The sequence below is a fragment of the Giraffa tippelskirchi genome, chromosome 8 (genome assembly GCF_054371585.1).
Source record: "Giraffa tippelskirchi isolate mGirTip1 chromosome 8, T2T-mGirTip1v1.2.pri, whole genome shotgun sequence".
Classification (NCBI taxonomy): Eukaryota; Metazoa; Chordata; class Mammalia; order Artiodactyla; family Giraffidae; genus Giraffa; species Giraffa tippelskirchi.
In genome coordinates this window covers 26,246,862-26,262,753 of record NC_137282.1, presented here as the reverse complement: position 1 = coordinate 26,262,753, position 15,892 = coordinate 26,246,862, and the positions used below count along the sequence as shown (strand labels likewise).

Below are 15,892 nucleotides of genomic sequence, written 5' to 3'. Positions count from 1 at the left end.
TTATAGCTATAGGGTTTATTTTAATGGCAGTTGTGTTTTCAATTATTTTGGTCTTGTACAGATCAGAAGCATGGAAATGCAACTCTCTGATGTACTATTCCATTTAGTGATTTCATTAAGCCAAACTTAAACATGTGTTTGGGTAGTGCTCGACTAATGAGATTTATCAAGAAAAAGTAAGATTATTAATTTTTCCAGTCCAGTATAAGCTAAAGCAGCCATGGAGGTGGAATAAAGACAATGAGCTCAGTTCTTATCCTGATAATCCTATGGAAGCAGAAACTCATTAAGATAGTTTTGCTTTAATACTTTTCCCATGTCTTTCTGTAGAGTGGACACATGTCGCAGAGCTGCATGGAAGTGGTTGGAGGAGGAGGAGGGAGGAAAGTTCTAGACTGATGAAAAATTTTGACATATCAGTAACTAGTATCAAAACAAAGATAATGTCATTTTTCAAACCAGTTTCTTCAGCTTCTGAATGTAGATGATAAGATATATTGGTCTCAGTTTGCCTCATTTAAAGAGTGTTTTAAAGAAAGACACACCAGTATTTGAAAACAAACAAAACATATTTTTGCACTTTGTATTACACGTCTCTCTTATTGTTTTGTGAGAATAAAAATTCAGTGTATGAAGACAGAAGTTCAAGGTCAGAATCGAGAATAAGGATGCACTAGAGGGTCAACATAAAGGCTTCCAGTTTGGCTCTATCTCCTATCAGAGAGTTTAAATTGGACACCTGGCCTCCCGACTGGAGACCGCATTAGTCTCTGTCCCTTGCAGCCATGTTCGCTCGATGAATCAATACAAGTAATTGTGCTATATTGTGCCATATCCACTCTTCCTGCCAGCTGGCACCCCCGATGGCCAACAAGCTGAGTTTGAGCTTCTGTAAGTTGGCAACGCTGCCTCTGGCAGCTCAAGTCCCTCGATGACTTCACAGGGTAGAGCTGCTCTATCATCCTGAGCTCATTAGGCCAAAAGTCAGTAGGCATTTCAGGCTTCACAGGTCATCCAGTCTCTTGTCACAATTACTCAGCACTTCTATATAGACAGTACGTAAATGCAGGAGCATGGCTGTGTTTAATAAAACTTTGGGAACTCTGACATTTGAATTTCATACCATTTTCAGGTATAACAAGGTACCAGTCTTCTATTGATTTTTTATTCAATATTTAAAAGATATAAATTTCATTTTTGCAGATCATACAAAAGCAGGCAGTGGGCCAGAGTTAACCCGTGGGCTCTAGTTTATCAGAGTCTGGACTAGACATTTTTGGGGAAAAAAATAAACTTCACTTTTTAAAGGTCATTCTATGTTGAACCTGTTGGAAAGAGTTTAGCCATAACTCTAACACTGTTAATATGCTGCATTGCTGTCCGTTTATTCAGAAGTATCTTCTGCTCTCTCCCTTTGGGCTAAAACCCAGAGATGAACTGTCTTGCTTCATTTCCTTTAATCCCTCCCTTCTCCTTTCCTTTACAACTGGCGTGGGATAAACCTGCCAAGACATCTTTAAGAGCATGCTGGAGACCCCTCCACGTGTCCCTAAGTCACTGCAGTGAGTCAGAGCGCTCCGTCATTCTGATCAACATAAATGTGACTGTGTGCTGTGTGCGCTCAATCCCTCACTCTTGTAGGACTCTTTGCAACCCCATGGACTGTAGCCCACCAGGCTCCTCTGTCTATGGAATTTCCCAGGTGAGAGTACTGGAGTGGGTTGTCATTTCCTCCTCCGGGGATCTTCCTGACCCTTCATTGCAGGCAGTCTTCATTGCTTCACCACCTGGGAAGCCCATACGTACGTTTTGTTGTTGTTGTTGTTTGGTTGCTCCGTCTTGTCCGACTCTTGGTGACCGCATGGACTGCAGCACGCCAGGCTTGCCTACCCTCCACTATCTCCCTGAGTTTGCTCACACTCATGTCCATTGAGTTGATGCTGCCATCCAACCATCTCATCCTCTGTGCTCCCTTCTTCTCTTGCCCTCAGTCTTTCCCAGCATCAGGGTCTTTCCCAGTGAGTTGGCTCATCACATCAGGTGGCCAAAATAATGGAGCTTCAGCATCAGTCCTTCCAGTGAGTATTCAGGGTTGATTTCCTTTAGGATTGGCTAGTTTGATCTCCTTACTGTCCAAGGGACTCTCAAGAGTCTTTTCCAGCACCACATTTACAATTCCTCACAAATTATTTGCAGACAATTTAAGTAAGTTGTGACCCATCATATGGACTGAATTGTGACCTTCCACAGTTCATATATTGAAGCAGTAACCCCCAATATGACTGTAGTTGAGGATAAAACCTCTAAGAGAAAGTGTTAGTTGCCCAGTTGTGTCCAGCTCTTTGCAACCCCATGAATTGCAGCCTGCCAGGCTCCTGTGTCCTTGGGATTCTCCAGGCAAGAATACTGGAGTGGGTAGCCATTCCCTTTTCCAGGGGATCTTCCTGACTCAGAGATCGAACCCAGGTATCCCACATTGGTAGATAGATTTTTTACCGTCTGAGCCACGAGGGAAGCCCAAAACCTCTAAAGAAGTGTTTAAGATTAAATGAAGTCATAACGATAAGGAAGAGACCCAAGAGGGCTCTCTCTGTCTCTCTGTGTGTGTACAGAGGAAAGGTCATATGAGCTCTTGGCGAGAAAGTCCCCTTCTGTGAGTCAGAAAGAGAGGTCGTGCCAGAACTAACCCTGATGATATCTTGATCTTGGGCTTCTAGCTTTCAGAATTGTGAGAAAACATATTTGTGCTGTTTAAGCCCCTGAGTCTGTGGTATTTTGTTGTGGCAGCCTGAGCAGACAAATCCATCCATCTCTGAGTTATGATGCCCATATATGGTTATGATAATTTGCTGGTGAGCTAGGTTATTTTCTGTACTTTTTTTCTATCCTTAAGCCCATTAGTCAAACCATGTCAATCGTCTTCTGTATGTTCTTTCCTTAGAAGAAAAGAAAATTCATTAAGAACACATGCATCACTGCCCAGCTTTGACTTTGAAAACAAATTTTGGAAAGAAACAGAGAAGGAACAATAGTCTGAAAGGCTAGGCTCTCAGTTGCAAGAGAGCATGGAGTTTTCTAAATCCCAAGTTTCCCTTTAAACAAGAGCCATATTCAGGAAATATAAAAATATCAATTTCTTGGTATACATCAGAGACTATGGAAGGATACCAGATTTGATGTGAGGACGAATTTCTGTGACGGAGCAAAGAAAATAAGAGGTTTCCCTGGGTTGGGAGAAGGAACTTGGGGTGGATTTGGTGGATGTATTGAAGGAGGAAACCTCAATCAATTATTTTTTAAGAAAAATTTTTGGCTGTGCCAAGTAGCATGTGGGATCCTAGTTCCCCAACCAGGGATCGAACCAGCACCCCCTACATTGCCAGTGCAGAGTCTTAACCACTGGACCACCGGAACAGTACCCCAGCTGACTTTAAACATCTCAGAGGGGGCCAACAAGTACTGAGGCCTGAAGCCCCTGCCCCAGGATGCCTGTCCTCTTGTAATCCTTTTGCCCTTGGATAGATTCTAAGAGGAGGAGGGAAGTGTCTTTAAGATTGGGAAACAGTCCAGATACAAACTTAAAATTTTAATTGTGAGAGACTGAAATATTAAATTTGCTTAAATATTTACCTAAGAGTCTAAATTTTAAAGCAGAAATGACTGAGTTACCTTGAAATGGCGAGATTCAAGTCTTTTCAACATTAGCAGAAGCGAAACGATGTGGAACCAGAGTAAGTTGAGTTCATTTATTAAAAAACTAAAATTTTATGTCTGCATAACTAAATTTTATCTATAAATGTGGCACAGCTGCAGTTATTGGCTAATATCTATTAAAGAAATTATTGTAGACACTTAACCTAAACTACTTCATGAGACAGTCCTGATAAACTTGCAAACAGCTGCTATTCATGATAGTGACTCAGATATGCTACAGATTTCTGAAATTTTTTCTGAATCATAAAAAAAGCCACTTTGTATTCTGTGAATTTGCTCTGTTAAAATAAGTATTTCTGTACTACAATCATTATGAGTTGGTGATATGCATGTCCTGTTAAGCTAGATATTTGGTCAAATGTGATATAGTTTCCAACAACTACAATAATGAATCTATTTTAATGAAGCTTAATGAATTTTCTCTCATATTGATATTCTGTTTAAGAAGCTGACTGATAAATTTCAATCATGCCACTCTTTTGTTCTAACACCTTCACTGACTTTCACTGTCCGTCAGTTTTATGAAACCCTTGCCCATGCACACTTGAAACTCTATGACTTATCTCCAGTGACCATTCTTGCTATATGCTGTTATTTTCTTATTTTAATATTTACCCAGGAGGGGTTATCTACTCTTCCCCAATATCTTGATATCTCCTGATTTGCTTTCATTGCTCTTGCTTTCTCCCTGGAATGCCTTCCCCAACCTTTCTCAGTCTCTCTCTCTTTTTCTCCTGCTGTCTCTCCTTTACTATTTTTAATCTTTATTTATTTGGCTGCACCACATCTTAGCTGTGGCCCGCAGGATCTTCAGTTGCAGCATGTGAACTCTCAGTTGTGGCATGTAGGATCTGGTTACCCATCCAGGGGTCGAACCTGAGCCTCCTGCATTGGAATTGTGGCATCTTAGCCCCCGGACCATGTGGGAAGTCCTTTTCCTTTACTATTCATTTCATCAGTCTCCAGTGCATCCTCTTTATTGAATATATCTTTTTTATATCCCACAGGCCCCTTTTAGACCACTCCTAAGGTTTATACTATTCTGTTTTCATCTGTTGTGATACTGCCTTAACTGCGCCCCTTATGGTAGGTTCCTTGTATGTAATTATTATTTCATTTGTTTTAATCTCCTTGCCTCATATTACTATGTTAAGCATAACCTGTGATCAGTCAGTACATTTTTTGGAAATAATGCACCAGTGACCCTTAAGGTGCTACTATACCTTCAGTTTTAAAAAATCTGTATTTGTTCCATGAAAGAATGCTTTGGAGGAATAAAGAAGATATGCATGAATTTGCATTTGATTAATCACATGCCAGAGAAGGAAATGGCAACCCACTCCAGTATTCTTGCCTGGAGAATCCCATGGACAGAAGAGCCTGGTGGCTACAGTCCATGGGGTCACAAAGAGTCGGACACGACTGAGTGACTGAACAATCACATGCCACTCTTTGTTTTCAAGTTTCTTTTTAGGTAGAAAAAAAAGGTGCAGCGTAGAAGTTTGAGGGCCACCCAAGGACACAGAAAATGAGGGAAAGTGATAAAAGGGAAAACTTCTAGGGATAGAATAGATCCAGGGAAGGAGGAGTTACTACTGGTGGCTAAGACCGTGAGAACGGATTGTGAATAGGACAGAGTGCTAGTAGTCGGGGGAATAAGGGAGGACAGAATTTGAAATACAGATGTCTCAAGGCCACAACCCACAGGGAAAATGAAGGGAGGGAAGAAACTGATAGTCATACCCTAAAGATAGAGTGCAGAAATACAATATGTGGAGTTAAGTAGATGCAATTAGCTTCCTTGATAAAGAAAGTTGCCACTGAGCACTGAGATATGCTGGACATATGGTGGCAACAGTTCAGATATCTTAAATATATGGTGCAGCTTCCTGGGTGTTGGAAGTGAGGCAGGTTCTTAGGCAGAATTCTGTCTAAGTAGGCTAGTTGTCAGGTTTATATATGCCTATAGTGGTTTCTCGTTTCTTTACCTGTAGGAGAGCTAATTGATGAGGTAATTGGTACAAGAAACTAACTCTATTTTTATACCATATCTTGAGAAATAACCCAAGACATTGAAGCACAGGGAGTACTGTAGACATTGCAACAGGCCACTCGGAGATCATGATGCCTGATGATACCACTATCAGAGGGCCATTTCTGGTGCTGGCAGAGGGCCGGGATCTTAGAGTAGTCTCATAATTAGGACAATGATTAAGTGTGGAATTCAGCCTCCTCAAAAATCATTCTTCATGTGGGATCTACAAGGCCATGGGTGAAAAGAGTCATTCAGAGAAACTCCACTCGGCCCCTCCCCTCGGAGATGAATTCTTCCTCCCCACATCCCCAGATGCTTGCTTTTCTCCTCGGCTAGTGAGGATTGCCCTTGGGTTTCTCCAAAAGGCTCTTCCCAGTCACTCCATTCTTATTTTGAGAGTGGATTAGGGACCTCCCTGATGGGCCAGTGGCTCAGACTCCATGCTCTCAGTGCAGGGGGCCCAGGTTCCAGCCCTGGTCAGGGAACTAGATCCCACATGCTACACTGAAGACCTGGTGCAGTCCAAATAAAATCAGTATTTTTTTAAAAAGTTGTAAATAAAAAAGAAAAGAAGCCTTGAGATATGAAATAATAATTAAAAAAGAAAGTGAATTAGATTTTGTACGAGAATGTAGTTTGCAAGTTGTAAGTTCAATTTTAAAAGGCAAGTTTTAAAAAGTCATCTTTCATGCTAATGGGACCTAAAATATTTTCAGTTGAGTATCAATAATCAGCTCTCCACCTTTTTTTGAGAAATAGTTTGGACAGTTGGGATAATTTTCCTTACCTATAAAACATTGATTTAGAATTGACCTCCTCATGTTCACTACATATTCCCTCTTTTCAACTCCGGACTTTGTTTTCATCCAGCACTGTCCACCATCAATCAAATCAGTAATGAACCATTTTCCTCTGTGACCCAGTTTTCGAGTTTCCTCCAGCTCCTTCTGCCATCATTGTATTTCGGCTTTACTCGGTGCTGTACTCTCTTCAACATGCATTTTATCTCAAATAATTAGCCCTTTTCTCTAAGGAACAAAAACTGCAAAACAGTATTGTGCCTGGAAAAGAAGGAACAACTGTTGATGAAGAAGGTTGTAAGTTATGTATTCAACTAATGCAATTTTCTTTCCATATAGTTACTTGGTAACTTCTCAGCTCACCCCTGCTCTAGAGTCCTTCCTTCCCCCCCACCCCCCATCCTGACAAATGACCATTTAAAATGGGATTTTATCAGTCAGGATGCTCCAAAAGTGAAAATGAAAGTTATTCAGTCATGTACAATTCTTTGGAACCCCATGGAGCCCGCTCCTCTGTCCATGGGATTCTCCAGGCAGGAATCCTGGAGTGGGTTGCCATTCCTTTCTTGAAAGAAACAACCAATAGGGTCTCGCTCTCTCTCTGTCTATCCATATAGACTGAGTTTATTATAAGAAGTTGATGTGATTGTGTAAGTTAAGTCTCATGATCTGCTCTCTACACGCTGGAGACCCAGGAAAGGCAGTGGTGTCATTCAGTCTGAATCAGAAGGCTTGAGAATCAGGGGAGGGGATAATGTGATTCCCAGTCTGAAAGGAGGAGGAGACACGTGTCAGGCACAGACGGAACATTCTCCCTTCTCTGCATTTTCATTCTACTCAGCCCTCCATGGACTGGGTGATGCCCACCCACATTGGAGAGGGTCAGCTTCTTTACTCAGTCTACTGATTCAAATGCTGATCTCATCTGGAAACTCACATGACATGCCCAGAAATAATGTCTAGCAAAGTATCTGGGCACCCCATGATCCAGTCAGGTTGACACCACATCAAGTTAACCACACAGAGACGCTTCCAGGATGAATCCAGTTTAGCTTCCCAGTGCCTACTCGTGCATAAGCACCCTTGCTCTGCGGTGGGTAGCAGGCCAGCCTGCTCCTTCTTGCTGCTTCTGCTCTGTCCTCCCGCCTTTAGTATTTTGTCGTTTAGACTCAGTCACTAGTTGCAGACTCATGGAAGCCCCGAAACTTTTGAGGATGCCCCTGAAGGGCTCTCTTCTTAACACGTGTATGGAGTGAGCCCCTGAGTTTCTAAAGCTTAGCACACGTGCCACGGATGAGATTCAAGTCTATTCTTATTCTGATAACCCCAGTCTCCGTGAGAGGCATCTGTTTGACTTGAATTTGTGGGGAGCGGGAATGGTAATGGGAAGATGCCACTGGAGTTTACCCTTGTGAATTCTATTCAAGGAAATCTCTGTTTCAGTGAATCTTTTTTCAGAATGACTTTCTAGCCCTGTCATGTATGGCTTAAAGGGTTAGGTGATTAAGATCGATAGAGATTTTGCGGCTACTTCTTGCTGAGTTCTGCTTTGAAACTATAATCATTTATCATCCATATAGTCACCAGCTGAGAGGAACTCAGTCAAAACTTTGAGACAGAAGGAAAAAGTCACATGACATTATCCTGTATATGCTTCCATGGCATTCTGATCTTAAAGCTCATTGCAGTTACTCACGGAGAAGGCAATGGCATCCCACTCCAGTACTCTTGCCTGGAAAATCCCGTGGATGGAGGAGCCTGGTGTAGGCTACAGTCCATGGGGTCGCTGCGAGTCGGACACGACTGAGCGACTTCACTTTTACTTTTCCCTTTCATGCACTGGAGAAGGAAATGGCAACCCACTCCAGTATTCTTGCCTGGAGAATCCTAGGGACGGCAGAGCCTGGTGGGCTGCCGTCTATAGGGTCGCACAGAGTCGGACACGACTGAAGCGACTTAGCAGCAGCAGCAGCAGTTACTCACGTTGTAATTTTAACAGTACATTGGCATTTGTTTGACTAGCATCTGTCTGCTGCACTGTGCTGTAATTCCATAAGGGTAGTGGTCAAATCTGTGTTGTTTACTATCATAATCCTAAAGTCTTACACAATGTCTCACATGTGGCATTTTTGAATTAATGATTGGATGAACTAGTCAAAAATCTGTGTCTATTCATTTATTTCTAGTCACTATACTTTATTTCATTGAAAAAAGTTGTTGTATCTTACATATAAGATAAGCAGGTGTCATTTTAAGAATTTACATGTGAACATCCTAGAACCTGTCAATTTTTAATTATAATTCTAAAAACTCTTCTTAGTGGTCATTTTTGAGGAATAAATAAAATATAAATTATTCATGAATTCACTCAGCAAAACTAATAGCCACTTACTAGTCAAGCACTGGGATTACGAAGATGGAAAAGCAGTTGACTGCCTTCAAGTTTGTATGTTGGCATGGATGAAATAGACAAATAGTCAAATACAGTAAAGTGTTATCTATTAAAATACAGCTATCTATATGTGAGGTGACATTTTTTGAATGCCGTGATGTTTCAGGCTCTCTGCTCAATGTAATATCTTATTTGAATTTTCACTACCTGAGTTATGCTTAATATATCCCCTTTCCAGTGAGAAAACTGAGTCTCCGTGAATTTAAATCTCTTGAAAAATTAATACACTGTTCAGGCTTGAGTCTTTCTGACTTCAAACACTTTATGGTACATTATGAAGAACAACTGCTTTTAACTTTGTGTATGGAGAGCACCCTAAGCTGGTGAAGGGACGTTAAGTGAGAGACATAATAGTAATAATAATAATAACAATAATAGTAACTGTATTTTCTGTTACTGATCTTATACACTGTGCCAAACATCATGCTAGTTTTTTAAAAACAAAAAGTAACTTATTTTAGCCTAAAAATAACTCTAAGATATTGGTATTAACATTCTTATTTCTCATAATAAAGTTTATCAAGTTTAATTAACTTGCCCAAGTCATTTATTCATTCATATATACGTATATATACATATATGTGTGTGTATATATCTATGTTGTTTTAGTCACTAAGTCGTGTCCAACTCTTTACAACCCTATGGACTGTAGCCTGCCAGGCTCTTTTGTCCATGGGATTTCCCAGGCAAGAATACTGGAGTGGGTTACTATTTCCTTCTCCAGAGGATCTTCCCTACCCAAGGATTGAACCCACATCTCCTAAACTGGCAGGTGAATTCTTTACTGCTGAACTACCAGGGAAGCCCCATATATATACAAACTAAAATTTGCTCATTTTCTGATGACTGTAGGTTTATACTTTTTAAGAATTTCTAAAAAATGGTTCTTCTGGGACCTTTTTTGGCGTTAACATGGGCCAGATGAATATAACCTGGTTGATGACAGGTAGACAATAGCCTGCAGGATTTTAAAACCTTACTGCATTTCAGTACCAGAATCTGAAAACTTATTTTTTTCCTGGCTCCATATGGACCCCTGGGCTTTTGGTTTCCCTAAAGATATGTTTCATATCCTATACATTGTCAGGATAACTCAGATGATATTTTCCACTGATCAACTGGTGTGGAAAAATCCAACTGCTCCCTGAGGGAAACAATGGAACATTGGTTAGTATGAATATTATGAGCAAGGACCTCAGAGGCCCCTCATGTTCCTCTTTCTTAAACCAAAATTCATTCATCCATGGACCAATCTGCTCCTAAATTTGTAAACAGCTGTCCAGCAATAAACTCACTAAAATGAATAATATTCCCACGCAGTTGCATGCAGTTTCACAAATGTGCTGATCGTCCTCCTTCCAATCTCAGTGGTATTTATGGGCTGTAAAGGCAATGAAAAGGGGAGAATAACATTTTTTTCATAAATGTAAACATGGTGACTTACACTCCAAGGTTCTGATCACCCTTCAAGCTCTTAAAACATGTATTTGTCTTTCTACTTTAGATAGTGTGTCTCTTGAGCACTGAGTGCCTATTTTTTATGCCTGGATTCATACCAGATCCATCAGTGTTAAACCCAATAATTAATCTTCATAACGAGCATTCGCAGGGGTGGTCCTGCAAGTATTGAAGGGCACCTTGACATCCCAGGGAAGTCTGCTTTGAAAAAGTACCTGTGTATATCAGATAGCAAGTGTTTATTTAGGTAAATCATTTTAGTTGCTAGGTTGTCAGATTCCTGGTCTAGAAAGTAAGGGTTGTTAGACTATAAATTCATGAAGCTAATCCATACATAGTCTTTGACAGTCTGAAAATGGGTTTATATTTTAGGTGCTCTCATCTTTTGAGGCTCCATTCCCTTTCCACTCAGGTGTGTGCTATTCACTGGAATCTGATTGGGTCTCACTATGTAACCTTTGAGTATCTTTATCTTTCATCCCGTTGTCTTAGTCGATTAAAGATTGAAGAACAGATACATTTTCCCATAAAATGGTATAGTATGTACTGGCCTGGTTTGCAGAATTGCATGGGTTCCAAGTAGTTTTGTTCTTATTTTCTGATAACACAGATAGCACCATTTGTGTACTTAGGAGGCTATGATGGAAGGACAAGGGACTTGGGGTTCAAGTCTGGCTGTCATTACTTTTAAGGGGTTGTGTGTGTGTGTATACACACACACACACACATATGTATATATACACACGCATATATATATATGGGACCTGAATTTACCAAGTTTGTTAAAGTGCACTGTTAAAGTGTAAAGTACACGCATAAATGGACTGTTTAATGAGATGGAAAGTGGGGGATATTTAATCTCTTTAAACTCAATTCTTTTTTCTACATAATAAAGTGTTAGTTGCTCGGTCATGTTTGACTCTTTACGACCCCATGGACTGTAGCCCACCAGGTTCCTCTGTCTATGGGATTCTCCAGGCAAGAATACTGGGGTGGGTTGCCATTCCCTTTTCCAGGGGATCTTCCTGACCCAGGAATTGAACCTGGGTCTCCTGCATTGCATGCAGATTCTTTACTGTTTGAGCCACTAGGGAAGCCCTTCCTACATAATAAGGGTACTAATAATGACTGCTAGGATTTTCTGAGAATTAATGTATGTAAACTGCTTGATACACAGGAAGTACTTGGTAAAGGTTAGGGTTAAGTTCCTTTTCTCCTTCTCTTTATCTTTGTGTTCTTTCATTCTAGCCTTTTTAATCTGTGCAAATTTTCATATTGTTTAAAACAAACCCCACAGATTAGACCTGATCGAGTAGTTCAGTTGTAATAAATCTGAAACTGCTGAAATTAAAGTGGTTATATCTATAGAAAACTGATTTTTGAAGAAATATTTCTAGCTCACTCTTATATGCTGCAGTAAGCTTCCTATTAATATTTTGCCCGAAGTCATCTTTGGAGGAAGGAATTAAATACGTCTGCTGAAATGCAATGGTGATGCCTAGTGTGGGGGGGACCAGTGAGGCTAAACATGTGGGGGTCACCTTTTTCTTTTGAGAAATATGCAGTTGGGGGAAAAATGTTCTCAAACATCATACTTGACCATGGTATTTCTGATATAATCCTCGTGAGAAATACTGTCAAAGGGGGCCATCATTTCTCAAAAGATGCCTATCTGATAAGTAGTGTTAGACAGTGAGATGAAAAGAAAGAGTAACATAAGCCATCATCAAAACAGCTCATGTGTGTTTTCATAATTTCCTTATGAGACAGTAGTGTGTTCCAGGGCAGTGGGTGAGTTCAGGTCCTTTCCACCCATCCCTGAGTGTGCCTGTTGTCTAAGGCACTGGACTTCGTGTTCCATACCCAGGACTAATTCAGTCTGAATAGTGCTGAGGGGATGCAGAATTAAGAGGAGAATTTCTGGGGCCCAGGGTAGAAAGGATAGGAATAGCCTTGTGGTGGACAACCTGTTCAGCCAGGGCCAACATGAGGACAGAATTCTAAAGGAAGTTAGCACCTAAAGATGGGGGGGTACTACACATAAAGAAAAAGAGCAGGGACTTCCCTGGGGGTCCAGCGGTTCAGGCTTTGCTTCCATCTCAGAGACTGTAGGTTTGAATACCACATGCCTCGGGGCCAAGAAACCAAAACATAAAACAAGCAATATTGTACCAAATTCAATAAAGACTAATTGAAAATGGTCCACTTTAAAAAAAAAAAATCTTAAAAAAAAAGAGAGCACATTGAAGATAAACTTCACTGATATATATAGTATTATTCAGTACAACCTTGATATGGATTTATGGTAAGTATTATCCTTTTTTAGAGACAGACTACATAATATAGTAGAAAGATCACAGGATTAGAAATAAAGAATATCTTTGATAAATCTTAACCACTTGCAAGATATATGTGGCCTTGTGGCTAGCACAAGGCCCCTTGAACTGTCTGAGCGTTAGTTTTCTAGTTGTAAAATGGAATGAGTAATTCTCATTCTCTTTCATAAAGGGGTTAGTTAAAATGCTTTGAAGATGATAGACTATTTAAATACTGGCTGTTATTGTCAATGTGCTCAAGATGACATCAATGACGTCTCTCTGGATGCCTGTGAAAGTGTTATTACTCAGTTGTGTCTGATTCTTTGCAACCCCGTGGACTGTAGCCTACCAGGCTCCTCTGTCCATGGGGTTCTCCAGGCAAGAATGCTAAGGTGTGTAGCCATTCCCTTTTCCAGGGGATTGTGCCGATCCAGGGTTCAAACCCAAGTCTCCTGCATTCCAGGCAGATTCTTTACTGTCAAAGCTACCAGGGAAGCCCTATGGATAGTTAAAAGTGACAACATTTTTCCTCGTTACCCTCAGATATAGAGGAAATAGGCTTCCCTGATGGCTTAGTGGTGAAGAATCCGCCTGCAATGCAGAAGATGTGAGTTCGATCCCTGGGTCTGGAAGGTGTGCTCGGGGAGGAAATGGCAACGCGTTCCAGTATTCTTGCCTGGGAAATCCCATGGGCAGAGGAACCTGGTGGTGTACCGTCCATGGGATCACAGAAGAGTCAGACATGACTTAACAACTAAACAAAAACATAGGAGAAGTAATAAAGGATTTTTTTAGGTATGCTTTCTCTTCAGGCATTTATTCACAAGTATTTGAACATGTAAAGCAAAGGAAGGATAGGATGCTGGAGAACACTTGGATATTATTTTCTGTATCACTGAATTTTAGAAATGATATGGATAATCCTAACAAAAATTATACCTGAACTTTATACAAGGGAAGTTAGTAGAAAAACATTTAAATTTTTAAAAAATAATTTATATTGGAGTATAGTTGATATAGTGGATATAGTTGATAGTTGTGATAGTTTCAGGTACATGGCAAAGTGATTCAGTTATACATTTGCATGTATGTTTTTCGAATTATTTTCCCATTTAAGTCATTATTTAATATTGAGTGGGATTCGCTAGCAGAAAATGGTTAGGACTTTTTTGAAACTGCAGTGACTTAGGCACTGTGTAGAAAGGAGAGGAAAAAAAGAACATTGTGGTTAAACAGGATGTTTATGAACATTCCAGTATTTCAGTTAAGCACTTTCTACTTCCAAGCAAGATGTGTCTCATGTTATACAGATGCTATCTTAGGTTCTGGTAGAAGCTGTCCTCCATAAAGGTAGTTCCCATCCTAACCATGTTAAGTCATTCAAATAGCTTTTATCAGAATCATTTCTGCCAGTAACTCAGGTGAGAAGTCAGGGACTCTGCTGTTTTAGTTGAAGCAAGAAGCCAAGGAAGATGAGATGTTTTTCTCACTAGCAGCACAGGAGGGAAATCTATGCAGCTGCATACCCTGGGATCTGGAGTAGGAAATGACAACCCACTCCAATATTGGTGCCTGGAGAATCCCATGGACAGAGGAGCCTGGCAGGCTACAGTCCATAAGGGCCTTAAAGAGTCGGACATGATTGAGCATCTGAGCACATACCCAGGGATACAGATCCTCAGTTTTTTTGTGTCTTGTTTTTTTTTCTGTTTTCCTGTCAACATTAGATTGCTGTGCTTTTTCCTCCCCTTTCCCTCTTTTGTCTACACCAGGAGAAGGGAATTTAATGAAATGCACAACAAAGTGGTTAGAGGGAAGATGGACAAAGATACAAGTTGAGTTTGAGAGTGCTGGAACACTGATGGGATGAGCTGGGGGGATGTGAAGGGGGGAGTGGGTGCAGACAGTAAGAAGGAGCTCTGAGGACACGGAGCCCAGAGGACAGAGAGAAGTGAAGGATGCAAGCGAGATTGAGAGACTAGGGCCCAGAATGATAAGGACCAAACAAGGCCCATTTTGTTTGATGATTCAGAGCTCATTAGTGCCTGAAGTTAACTAATTTCATTCTTTTCCTGCTAATGGTTCAAATCTCTGATTACCTTTTCTCTGAAAGGTAGTGATGGCATCTAATTTATATAAGAGCTTCTGTAGGCAAGGTTTGCATAGGCAAACCCGTGAAGTGCTTAGAGTGTGTTTTTGGGAATTGGTGCTTTTTTTCTCTGCTTTTTGAATGTACTTCAGAAGCATCTCAACTCCCTCATGGTCCTTCTCTATCATATTTCGCTTTCATAGAACCTATCCTAAAGAGGGGCCTGTTGTAGTCATTTATTTTGAGATAAGCATGGCTGGTAAGTTTTAAATTGTTTTCTCTCCTAAGGTTTTGTTTTTTCCCCAGGGTGGGAGTGAGGAGTGCTGAGAGACAGATGAATACATCTCATGTTAGATTTCCACAGATCAAAACTACTGGTAAAGTAAGTCTAAAGTAACTCTCTCTCTTCTAAGAGAGTATCTGATTAAGAGGGAAGATTGTATAGCAATTAAGGACAGGAGTTTTGAATTTGCCTTTGGGCAACTTGATTTCGTGTGTGTGTGTGTGTGTGTGTGTGTGTGTGTGTGTGTTGGGCAACTTGATTTCCCGGGTGTGTGTGTAGAAAATGGAATTAAAAATAACCCCCATCTCATAGATGTATTTTCAGAATTTCATAAAACACAGTTTTTTATACTAGACATTGTTCAGTATGTTGCATTACTATCATCACTGTTATTCTCCAGCTCCTTTGGGCTGTGGGCACTAAACTATAAAGCGGATATTCACGGTTCCTCAGTTTTTGAGCCAATTTGGCCTAAAATGGTTTCTGACTTAATGGTGCAGAATGTGGAATTGTTACAAGAAGGATCTTCATGACGCCTGAAGGGAGCCGACTGTAACACAGCCATCCCCTAACGGGTACTCTGATTTTACCTTTTGGAGACCAGATGGGGCCAGGGTGCCTGTTCCTAACTCCTACCTCTCACCTTTCCTTCCCTCTGACGTCTACTATTAAGGGAGTTATACATACAGCGAGTAATACTCAGATACCAACCAGCAGTTTATTTCTGGCTGAACAAATACTCA

The 15,892-nt window shown here is 40.6% G+C and overlaps 1 protein-coding gene across 1 annotated transcript in view; it reads left to right on the top strand.

Annotated features, from left to right (window-relative positions):
- LOC145517391 (uncharacterized) overlaps window positions 1-15,892 on the top strand; it is a 180,431-nt gene that overhangs the window by 134,632 nt on the left and 29,907 nt on the right. The window contains exon 3 of the mRNA XM_081519722.1: window positions 15,173-15,248. Within this exon, the coding sequence (XP_081375848.1) occupies window positions 15,173-15,248 (76 nt within the window). The remainder of the gene's footprint in view (window positions 1-15,172; window positions 15,249-15,892) is intronic.